General features: G+C 36.9%; 1 protein-coding gene across 3 annotated transcripts in view; it reads right to left on the bottom strand.

Annotated features, from left to right (window-relative positions):
* Nucleotides 1–12985, bottom strand: part of EML6 (EMAP like 6) — a 115259-nt gene that overhangs the window by 57301 nt on the left and 44973 nt on the right. For all 3 annotated transcript variants that reach the window (XM_009640642.1, XM_035896151.1, XM_035896146.1), the window contains exons 5-7: nucleotides 11040–11225; nucleotides 9043–9178; nucleotides 4982–5183 (exon numbers count right to left, since the gene is read on the bottom strand). In XM_009640642.1, the coding sequence (XP_009638937.1) occupies nucleotides 4982–5183; nucleotides 9043–9178; nucleotides 11040–11225 (524 nt within the window). The remainder of the gene's footprint in view (nucleotides 1–4981; nucleotides 5184–9042; nucleotides 9179–11039; nucleotides 11226–12985) is intronic.

Raw genomic sequence — 12985 nt, forward strand, 5'->3', positions numbered from 1 at the left:
CATAATTTCAAATAAAAAGAATCAACCAATAAGTTATGCCATAAGCAAATAATATACTTGTATTTTTATGAAGGAATGGAGGGAGTTTCCCAGATCACTACAAGCTGGTTAATCAGATCTCAGCAGTATGCAAGATTTAGAAAAAAAAAAATAATTAAAGAATTAGTAAAAGTATGGAAGAAAACACATAAAAGACCTCTTGGGGTGGAAAAATTAAATCACCAATACCCAACTATCTTTATTTTGAGGAAAGTGTCATAAATCTAATGTGTTTGTAAAAGATTTATAAAATATTCAGGCAAATATTTGAATAGTAGCATACATGATTATTGGCTCAACTCAGGAAAATGACAATTTGCACAAGAACTGTAACATGATACTGGATGAAGTTTCATAGCAAGCTTTACAGAAAGAAACAATTAGGCTGGATGGAAGATACTACTGAGGTTTCTGGGTACAAGCTTTGGAATAGTACCATTTAATATTTTAACTAAAGACACTGGCACAAAAGATGAGCATGCTAATGAGATTGCTATGGACAGCAAGCTGGGAGGCACTGTGAACCCAGGGATGGATTTATCAAATTGGAAGAAACAGAGGTTTCTTGATGATGAAATGAATAGACGTGGAATGAAATTTAACTAAAGCCCATACTTTCAGAGCCTTGTGTCTAGCACGGTGCTGTAAGTTTGAAACACAAGTGAAACCAGCAAAAAGAAGTAAGATCTCCAGCTATTTTTCAGTTATGGGATGACTGATCCATGACTGAGTTGCAGACAGGAAAAAGGAAATTTGATCCTAAAATATATCCTGGGTGCTATTACAGAAGGCACACATAAACAATAGCACACAACACATAGTAACCTCATCTGGCATGTTCTTTACAAGTTATCTCAAGAAATCAGAATAAAAACAGATGCAGTGAAGGATTATTAGGTCGATTAAGAGAATGAAGACTGTATCACAATAAAGAAGGCCAAAAGAGCTTAATTTTTATACCTTAGGGAAACAAAGGCTGGGAAGGGATAGTATGGCTTCCAAAAATACATCAGTAGGATAAACATCAAAGAAGGAGAAAAAGTTATGTTGAAGGACCATGCTGGCACTAGAACAAATAGCATAAAACAGAGCATTGAATATAGCCTGAAAAGAACGAAGTTTCTGACCACCCAGCAGTAACATTTAGATACAGCCTTGAAGTAGAGTAACAGGAGAAAAAAATAAAGATAGAATTCAATAAATTTAGAAAAAGGATTATAGAATTTGACTGCCTGCATTGAGAAAGAAACCCTTTGGGCCTTGTCAGGTTAATATTATTAGGATCAGTCTAGAATCAACAACCCTGGTTTCCTCTTAGAATTCAAGGATGAGAAAGAACTTGAAAAGGCTTCTCTGTGAACAAATGGCAAGTACCGTTTTCCTGGTGAAAAAAAATGGATGTGGGATAGTAAAACTGTTTTCAAAGATAAAACACAAGTAGAGAAGATGTAAGATTCTTAGCAGCCTTGCTCGGGAGAAGCTATGAGCCCAATACAATAAGGAATGGACCAGAAAGGATCTGGAAAGATCTCAAAGGAAACACCAGCATAAAATTTGCCTCCAAAACGTTGCTTTCACATGGATCACTTTGACCAATACATTAGAAGTATGATTGCAATACATGGCAGTGCAAGCAGAATAATTAAATTTTCTTTTAAAAAACCCGCGTTTTTGAATTACTGGAAGGGTAATTCCAAATATGAACTTTTGCATTTTATAACAGGAAAAGAAAAGCATTTTGCACACATACAGGCATTTGTATACACAACTGGCAAAATAAAAGCCTGTCTTTGCTTATGAAAACAGAAAAAGTATCCCTTCTGGCAAAATACTTCTGCACGTTGTTTTTGGAAAAGCCACACAAATAAACTATTTCCATATAAAAGCCTATGCATTTTCAAATAAGGCAAAGACATGTTTTTTCCAGTCTTTGGCAACTTTCCAATGTGTTTGTTTAAATGACTGAGTTTAAAAAACCCAATCAGGCTCATGAAACATTATTTTATTCGTCAATAATCCAGTCTTTTCTGTCATATACCTGACAGATGAGTTTGTTTATTGGAGCATATACTGAATACAGCCTCCCAAGCAGCTTAGCAGCAACCCCTTCATTTGCAGAAAAAGCCGTAGCTGATGACAGAAGCTTTACTGCTGCTTTGTTTCATTCAATTGGCAGAACAATGCTCCACACAAAAAATCAGAGATATAAATACTCAAATGGATTAATAAAAAAAAAAAATGTTCTAATCAATCTAATTCTAACCAATATAAATGCAGGAATACAGAAAGAGATCATTCAAGACGACAGACAGCGTAGTGGAGATGTTCTAACAAAACAGTGACTACCTGTGGTCCTGCAGGCAGACGTTATAACACAACATTACAAAAAGACGTGTGTGAGGTCCATCGAACAAATGTAATATATAATTCCGCATGCCTCTTAGCATTCAGATGGGAATGATGCTTTTTTCCTGTTCCTGCTGTAAGAGACAGGAAGCAGGCAGCTTTCCTAGCTGATACGCTTTTGAAATTTAAAATGTAGGAAACACCTGTATTTGGCGAGAGCCTTCTCTCAGCTGCGCTAGGGAAAATCTACAGTAATTCCCCCTGACTCCACAGAGGTCCTTTTCATTTTGACATCTCACTTAGACATGAGAATATAATCTGGCCCACTAAATACTTTTATTTGTAAAACAATTTAGATGTATATTATATGGCCACTCTTTTCAAAATAATGTGATAACCAAACACTAAGAAAAATTACACAATGAACAGCAATATAGAAACATTCCTGTTAATGTAATTTTATTATTGAAAAAGAAATTGTAAGAAAACCCTTTTGTGTACTTTTATCTTCATGAAAATATTTACGTATTTCACTGGAATTCCTCACATGAAGCATTAGTATATTAAAAAATAGCACTGTCTGAACTAGAATTCAAGTCCCACATTCTCTAGTGCCTAATCAGCCAAACGGATGTGAGATGTAGTGCAGTAAAATACCTGTAACGTTATCAAACACATGTTTTATAAATGGCAATGTTCAAAGGCATCAGTAATACAATAACAACTATAACAATGATAATAATCATAACAGCACCACTAATTAAGGCGTTGTGTGCACAAAGAGTTTGCTTGCACAGTCTTCCAGAGAGGGGCACAAGCTTGTTCCAGGCACACTTTGAGTCAGCTGCACATTACCCAGCTCTGAGCCAGAGCTGAATTACCATGCTAACCAAGAGATGAGTCCAAGATAATAAATCCAAAGTCTTAGCATGGCGTATTAGCTCGAGGGCAGTACAATGCTAATCCCAGCTCTGCAGCTCTTGTTTCCGTACTGGCTTGCATCCTACCAGAATGCAGGCAGCGTGAATTTGTGCCTGTCTATAAAACTGTGCAGACAAACCTAAGCAGAAGAGACTATCCCATGCGTTTTATAAACTGAAAGAAATAATGCTAATTTGTAGGAAACAGGGAGATAACATGACTGTAGTGAACAATTGTGTCACAATTTGGAATTTAATTATGGTTAGAAAGAGATGGAGGAGGGCAGGAATAGGAAACCAGTACAAGTAAAAAGATAGAAAGGAAAGGGAAAAAGAAATTCCAACTGACCAGCAAGCTTCAAGGAAGAGGTGAATCCTAATGTGGAATCTGAAGGAGCATGGATTAGAAACCGTATATATGGCAGGAGACTGATTTTTCCCATTGAAATACGGCCAAATGGTAGAATCCACATGTATGATTCTGAAATAAGTTGACTAGTAGTCCATAAAAACTGAAAAACTGTTCAGTAACTGCCTGGGGTTGATTTGAAAATATGCAATCAAATTATCTATATAAGATGAAAAGCAGTCATCTTCCATCTGGCATAGGGTTGGAGAAAAACCTGATGGAGGGGTTAGAAATTCGGATAGTAGGGTCAGGAGAAAGCGCTAAGGAGGACACAAGGGGAACCAGAGCTAGGGAAACTGAGCTATCACGAACCCCATTGTATGTGCTGTTCCACAAGGGGTAGGGCTTCATGGCAAGGGCAGAACCACAATTTGAGGAAAGACTCAGGAGACTGCCATAGTAAAACCTGGTCTCCCCAAGATCTCTCTGTTAGCTTTGGCAGTTAGGAAAATCTCAAGCCCTTTAATCACAGGTAAATGATTAGCCATAACGGGCAGTGTCCATGCCCAGGTGAGATAACACATAACAGCTGTGTGGCTATGGGAGTACATGCATGACAGTGAGAATCTTAGCTTAACCTCCAAACTTTACAGTAAAGTCTTACTCAGGATATTAAAAATGCTTAGGATTTTTCAGAGGCTTATCCAATTTGCCAAATTTTAACAGGGACAGGAAAAAAACATCCTTGACTTTGTGACAACTTCCACAAGTATGTGCACAAAAATTCAAATCTTGGCTACAAAGGTTTGAGGCTGCAACTAAACATCTGAAGGATCTTTTTTACTGGGGTAAACCATTTTCATTAATCTCATTTTCTGGAATTTTAATGAATTGGTTTTAGATCAGATTTTCTAAGCACTCATGGCTGAGTCAGACACCTGCTGTGTAAAACATTGGTGAAATGTATTTAGGTTTTAGCCTTGTTGCATGTTATTAACAGAAGAGAAGTACGAGGGGACCATTCTCCATTTAGATACCTACACCTGCTGTTCAGAACAGTAACGAATTAGTACTTAAAGCAGAGTATATAAATCCAGCATGTTTTGAACACAAATTCCTATTACTTTTGCATGATGTGTGGAGCCCAAATATGAGGGCTGAAAAGAAAAAGCAAAGCTGCTAAGAAAAACACAGGGAAAAAAATGTTGTCTTAATGGAGGCTTAACATAAGGCCAGAGAAGAAATAAATTACAAATATGCCAAATTGACATTGGTGAAAAATGATGTGCACATGAATGGATAAAAAATAAATAAGATCTAGCCTTACCGTACAGATCGATCATCACTGCCTGTGACTGCTAAAGGCTTCTTTGGATGGACCGCCAGGGCCCAGAGCTCCCCTTCACAATGACCCTGCATTATCAGCATGGGTTTATCTCTCTCTCTCACTAGCACCTCAAATATTTCACTGTCCTGTGTCCCTGCTAAAAGTCTGTCCGCTTTCCAACAGACACTTCGGATGGACAAACCTGACGGGACAGAATAATCTTAGATTAATGGCGATGATGAGACAAAGTGATAGTCAGTACAGTGAAGATCATTACGACTTCAAGAGTTAACAACTGTTATGCTTTGACACTGAAGTCTTATAACACATCACAGCCAATTAAATCTCAAAACAGTTCTGTTAAATTAGCTCCATTTGATAGAAAAAGAGAAGTCTCAGTCCTGGGAAAATGCTGAGTAACATTGTTGCTGACAGTTTCTTAAAGGATCAAGTTCTTATGCTTTGTGTACACCTTGAGAATTTACTTTAAAAAAACCAAAACAATTTCACATGATTTAAAGATCTAAATTTTAGATTAGGCAAGGTTCCTGTGACCGAAGCTAGTTTTATTCCTTTTTTCAGTACTTCACTTTTTTGCACATTTAAATAAAATGTTGAATAAAATTTTAATGGTGAAGTGGTTTGTGCTCATGTTATCACACTTCTCTATTTTTGTCCCAACTGATTATTACAACACCCCACTCCCACCCCTCAACAAAACCAAAACCCAACAGAATCTTACTCTGCATAACTTTTAGAGAGCTTTATCTTATTCCACAAATCTGATCCCAACTTTGCAGCTGGAATTTTACCAACCACAAACTTACAAATACCCTCTTAACAGGCTGAGCAATTTGATATCATTCTCTGGTTGACTGCCTGCAGCGTTTGTATTTTCTGTTCCATTATATGAAAATTAAACTTTGGGTAATGGGTCTAGCTGCTGTGGGATGTGAACGACTAAAAAACCCATTTCTCACCTAGTCAAGGTCAACCACATCATCATTTTAACATCTTTTGGAACCAAATACACAATGCAATTAACTACTGGTCACATAAATAAAATATATTGTAGGCATTTTGTGTCATCTCTTGAGAAGGGCAGATTAATCTTCATTTATTGTCTTGTCCATTTCCAGCACCTTTTAATTTTGATAATGTAATTTTGTGACTTAGCTAAATTTCTTCTGAAGCTCTGACTTACATCCTCTTGATGAGCACCAAAGGCCATACAAGGAATGAAGGACAGATGTTCCGTGGAAAATGGGTATTGTTAAGTTTTAGAATACAAAGTACATCTTTTGATGTGGAGAAAGTAATGTTTTCTGTTATGTACTGCATGTGAAGATTAGCTATTATCAGATTTTTTTACTAATATAGAAGTCTACTTAAATATAAAAGGCAAGCCTATGATCAGATTGTTACTGGTGATGCATCTCATTTAAAAAATGTTTACTAGTCTTCAGTAGAGGTTGACTGATGAATGAGGATATACCGGGGGGGGCGTGGGCGAAAGTCTTCCTGGTACCCCAGAATGATGTTTAAGTTTGAAAACTGATGCCTTTGCAAACCGCTTTGGAAAAAGTAATTGGAAAGGAGACAGAAGGTCATAGGTAAGCAGTTAAGGCTACCACCACTGCTTGAAGTTACATATGTATTTAAGCTAACCAGTGCCATTGACATAACTGAAAATGAAACAAAATTTCCACAGTCTGTTAGTAGCAAGCACTAAATGGAAGTGATCATCAGTGGATGACATGAGAGACAGAAACAGAAGAAAAGGACAGAGACGTGACAGGAACATCACAGCCAAGAGTTACATCACACTGAAAGAACACAGAGAGAGAAGAAACCCTAAAACAGGTAAAAGATAACAATTTTTTAAAATGATGGTGACAGGGTGTAAGTGCATGTTTGGATTTTATGACCTGCAGCCATCCCTAAGGTCCTAACTTTTTATCGTTGTAATCAGACCAGCAGTCCCTCTGCACTTTTCAGACGTACACCATGACATCTTTTTACTTAGTCTCAGTGGTTATGCTCACGGGCACACCATCTTTGGCTAAGCTTTGATAAAATCTTGCAGACTTGCTTAAGTCAGTTTCCTGCCATCAAAGCAGGCAATGTTTTTATTTTGACAAACAAACATAAACCTGAAGGATTTAAATGCTCTGAAGACAAGATTTGGACAGTGTTCTAGCTTTAGTTTTTAGAAATCAATTAATCAAGAAATTAAAAAAAAATTGTTATAATTTACATACAAGTCTAAATGGCAACTCAATTAACTTTCTGCATATGAAATTTTTTACTGCTTTTGCCAAATAAGAAGAGAGCAGAAACCTCTGTCTCTCAGCCATATAGCTGCCATTACGGTGTCTGGTTCTACTTCCTGCTCTCATCTATATATCCTGTGTCCTGTATCATTCAGGAGATAGTAGAAATAACGGCATCAAGTTAGAATCACTCCATAGCATGGCTAGTGAGAATTCAAATTCAGCAAGTCCTTCCTTGATTTAACTTCCATCGAGATCAAAATCTCTCCTCGGGCAACCTGTAGAAGGATAGCTAGGTGTGTTTTGCAGACCATGTGCTAGAAGATGCCTTTATGAATACATTACAGATCTGTAATGTAAGCTTTAATTTTGAAGTAATAATTTGCCACAGAAGATAACTGCAGTGAATTGAAAGCAACCAAAGTCAGCTAAAGTCTGTTTTCCAGTGAGCATAGACACATCCCAGGCAGCAGTAAGAGCAAAAAAATTGCTTCTACTCTGGTCCCACAAATATGTGGGATAAAGCTCCTTCCCAGAAGATGCATGTTTCATGTCACCCTTCATATATATTATTCTGACTTCTATTAGGAACAAAATGCCTGCAAGACTGGTATTAGCCAGAATGATGTAACCCACATGGTACAGGCTTATATCTCCACAATTTTTAGGAAGTATTTCTAAAATGAACAAAACTGCTATAAATGATCATAAGGTATGGGTACCGTTTTCTAGAAATGAATGCTAAACATTATGATTCTGGCTGCAAGAAGCTACATAAAGCCAGAACTACAGAGCAAAGGGACTAATGGTTGGGTGTATTTGACAACTTTTTTGAGGGCCAAATTCCACAGATTTACACTACAGTATGGCAAAATGGGGGAGCAGTGTTCAGCTAAGGGTGTTGGGAGTTAGTTTGTCGGATGAGCCTAGATATTGCAAACCTATGCATTTTAAAAGTATTAGAATCACCAGCTGATGTGGTTTAAGAAATATGAAAAATAAACAGAACGAGCTTGGTATTAGATCACAGGCCAAAATATCCATAACTGAGAAAGAAAATTTTATCCTTCTTAGTGGCCTCTTAACTATTCCAATGGTAATTTTAACATGAAAACTAGATCTAAAAACACAGCAGGGGAAATTAACACTAACCAGTACCAAGCTGGCTGCCAAAAGCGTACAAAGACTACTTCAGGCCAGCAAACAGACTGCTATAATCTCAATCCAAATGAACGTGTAGAATTCCAGACTGAGGTCTTGACAAAGCCTGCATTGTGATCTCTGGAGGTTATAAGTGCTCTGAGAGTCTAACCATTGCGATGACTAACCTCATAGGAAGCATGAATAGATTCAATGGTCAAGAATTTAATAACATTCTCTCTATTAAATATGCAAAGTGCTACCATTCCAAATGAACCTAATGGAGTGCTCAGGTGCTCAGCATCTTTGAATATCAGGTTCCAGAAATGTAAATTAATTACATGAGTTTCAATTAATTAAGTCAAAGACTGGCTAACTTCATTCTCCTTTTTGTGTAAATTAGTTTTTACTTGTCTTCTTGTATTTGCACAGTTGGGAGCAGCAACTATAAGCATCCCTCTGTTTATACTACAAAACATGGAAAAATTCTGCATTGTCAGAGGAAAAAGGGAATACAGATCTCAAAAGTAAATACAGTCATTAAGTAAAAAAACAGCAGAATGCAGAGACATTTATGCTTCAAATTAAATTGTGTCATAATCCATTATCTAGATGTGTGAAAAAAACATTAAAGTAATAGCTCATTACCTTTGTATCCTTGTTCAGTCTCCCTGAGATCAATTTTAGTAATTGGTTTGAAATCAGTGTCCCATAACCGAATGCAACCATCTCTCCCTCCAGTGGCAAAACCTTCCTCACAAGCATACATACTAAAAATTCCAGCCTGTTAATTAATAGTATAAGAAGTTTTAAAGTTCTTTACAAGCAATTTAAACACAAAAAGCAAATGTTTTTGAACACTTGTTAAAGGCTAGAAACTGCTAGGCAGCAAAATGTTGTCCATCCAGAAAGCAAACCAGCAAACACAGGGGGATGCTTTTATTTCAAGTGCTCCCACTTCAGTGATTTATGTAGAAATTCTTGTACAAATCCAGTGATACAGCCTATTTGCAGAACTTTAAATTTGGGTTAGTTAATATTATTACAAGGACTATTAAACAATGGAACACTTAAAATAAAGCGTTACCCGGAATAAACAAAACCAAGCAAACAAGCAATACAAATATTCTTACAGGTGCAGAGATGATTGAGACATTCTTTCATGAATTCAGTTAATATTCATTCTCTTCACTGACAGACAAGTTTCTATTACAGTGTGAATTTCTTCATTTTTGAAAATTTCTCATTATTGATGACTGTGCTGTACTACATTGGAATAGCTCATGGAATGCCTGCTGATTCAGCATTTTATTAGGAAAACCTCTCAGTTAAGAGATAAGTTGAACTATATGGAAATTAATGCAATGAAGAGAACATCTCTGTTTTCAAAGTGGCCTTGTTCAATGTCTTAATAAACTAATATTTCTAACAATTAATTACGTAGAGATTAGAAATTGGGCAAGAGAATGCATATTAGCCATGGCAAACACTGTAATTTATAAGCACGAAAAAGACCACATTATATAGAAAGAGATTGTATTTAATCATTCTAATGAATCCAAATAAAATTATGCCAACAGAAATCTGCAAATATACTACAGGGGTTTATTGTTTACCAAAGCTATTCATGTTACTGCAGTTGCACATAACCACAGCTGAGCAATTACACAGTAGTGCTGCAGGTAAGATGTCCCGCTGACTTCAGTCTGACTGCTTTCATAAATTAGGGATTACTTCTATAAAGAAAGATTACTCTCTGAACACTTAGATCTAATTTGAAAAGCTACTATGAATCTTGATGCACTGCCAACATAACTAATTTGGGGAGGTCAGAAAAAACTGTTAAGTTTGCAGTGCTCTTTCTAGAAAGGTTCTAGAAGAAAACTATAGTGACAACTGTTAGATTTCCTATTGCTCTTCTAAGAAAAACACTCGTTTCCTTCCGTTCAAAAAACCCGTGCTAGAATGCCATTAGCCACAATCATGTTCAGAATAGAAGTAGTTCTCAAATACATTTGAAACAAGTCTTGAAAATCCTACTGTGCCTTCGCTGCAGCAGAGACATGAATTGATTATATTAGTGATTAGAAGTCTAACATAATCCTATACATTCCCCTTCCTCTCTGTAATTATAAGTGCTCCAAATTAGGTGGGGGGTGTTACGAAGCCACAATTGGAGTAAACTGTCTTTGAAATGTGGTCAGAGTGCAATTCACAGATTAAACAGGGTTGCTCCACATTGAAGCTTTTATGAAGAGTCAGTCTTCAGTGTTGGGAATTTTACTGGTAAAATTCTATTTAAAATAAGATCATTTGGTTGCCAACTATTTTTAAGTAAACTGATCATAACTGAAGCTATTCAATCTGTGAAACTTTGGATTTAGAAACTTCACTTTAGATTTAGTCTGCTTGGTTAAAGCAATGCTCTAAATTGTAAACGGCAGTTCCGTCAGTACCAGTTCAGCAGCCAGCATCTGTTGACCACATGGAAACAAAGTATAAGATTACATATAAGTTCTTAATCGATGAACAGTCTTAGACATTCTTCTGACCTGAAACAGAAGAAAACCTTTGAAGATAAGCCTTCGAGAAGTTTTTCAATGCAATGAACAGTTTCAGCAATTGACATTAAAAACACAACTTACACTATGCGCTCCTTGAATTGTGCGGACCAAGTTTAGCCCTTTCCAAACATAAATGTCTCCATTTAAAGCACCAGAGTATGTGATATCTTCTTTTGCACATGCTAAACAAAGGATAGTTTGGAGATCTCCTGTTTTACCAAATATTCCTCTCTTTGCTGTCAGTGCATTTCCACACAATGTCCAAAACTGTGAAATGTAAATGACACATTAGGAAAAAAATTCTGCAGAATTTCTGTTTTTTCATATTAGCGTGAAGACTTCACAGATGTACATCCTTACAGAACAGTGTCTAGAGAGACACTTAAGTGACTCCTGCAGTCCTATCAGAATGCCCATTACTCCAAAACCTGCCCACTTACCAAGGAAACCCCCAGGCAAATGCAGTAAGCCTAAGAACAAAACAAAATGATTGAACTGTCTGAGAAAGTGAGGCACAATCCTGACTCACTATTGCTCCACTACCCTTTCTCATTATCTCCCTATCTTTTATCACGTTTTGCTGGGTGATATCTGTCAATATGAATGCAAGCTTTTTAAAGCCAGGAACGTCCAATTTTTCTTGTCTGCAAAACTTAAAATACAGCTACAGTTCTGAAATAACAAAATACTTGACCTTAAGGAACTTATGTGCCTGGAGTAGACATTTCTGCCCTTTTCCAATGCACTGAAAAAGCTATGTTCTTTAAATATAGTTACATATTACTGAGAAACCATCTGTTGGACAGAGACTGCAAACACTTGTACGTGAAACAACCCTAACTACAAGAGTAGTAAGTCTCCAAGTGTGGTACAGTGACTTTCTTGACTTCTACAGACACAGTAACATTCTGCAAAGAAGAATGTAAGACTGACTGAGGAATAGAAAAAGAGTCAAGAAAATACAAAGTTTGTCTTAGAAGGGTGTCTTTAGTGGTGGGCTAGAAATATCATACTATTTCTTTCTGAATCAGTTCAGAGTGCCTTTTTTTTTTTTTAAATAAATGTAATTTCATCAAGCAGAGAGGATAGCTAGTGCACCCAGCTCCCCCTCAAGGATCAGACCTTCCAGGGAAGGTATAGAGAATGTCAATTAGATGTGTAAGAGAAGTGCTGAAACAGCCAAGCCTTCCAGCACTAGGATGTTTCAGCACTTCTCTTACACATCTAATTGCGGAAACGGAACAGTAAATCTAAGTAGCGTAGCATAGTCCTAAATGGACTTGCCAGCTCAGGTCTTTATTGGTTGAGACATCTATGCTCTGTGGTCCACTGCATGCGGTAAAGATACTTTAAGCAACTGGACAGGAATACTGAAGTGTCTCACATAAATGCATAATGTCTATCTCATTCCCACTTTATATGCCTACATCTTTTTATGGCTATAAGCCAAATTTTTAGGTCTTTCTCTTTGTACTTACTCCTAGAAAATTCCTGTAAAGCTGAATTTCAGAAAATCCTTGGATCAAGGCTTTTTATTTCAGATCCTTCTCTATTTCTAATTCAATTAAATTTTCCCATTGCCTCTTAACATAAGCCAATTTACAAGAATGCAGTGGGAATACTTCCCCCAGGGCTTTCATACTGTGAATAAAACATATACTCTCCTCACTTCTGGTTAGCTGTAGAAGGGCAAGAGAGCAGGCAGCAGTGTTAGGAAACGGGTGGAGGGAGCATCCCGAGCTCAGTCTGAGATTCCTTAGCTCCTAGGCTTTACCACAGCTTCTAATACCTGCTCAGCCAAATGAGCCAATAGAACTGAAACGCTAAAGGAATAAATGGCACTATTCCCAAGTATTAGTCCCAATTCTCAAAGTGATACAATTAAAAATTCTTTTCCTTCTTTGCAAGTCAAAGTAATTATCACACTCCCACAGCCTTATAATGAACGGCAAGTATATAGACTGCTGTCTGAGCATCAATGGAGGAGAATATCTAATCATTTCCCCCCCATATTTTTTTTTTTTGGC

The sequence above is a fragment of the Egretta garzetta genome, unplaced genomic scaffold (genome assembly GCF_000687185.1).
Source record: "Egretta garzetta isolate BGI_Z169 unplaced genomic scaffold, ASM68718v1 scaffold200, whole genome shotgun sequence".
In the NCBI taxonomy this organism is placed as follows: Eukaryota; Metazoa; Chordata; class Aves; order Pelecaniformes; family Ardeidae; genus Egretta; species Egretta garzetta.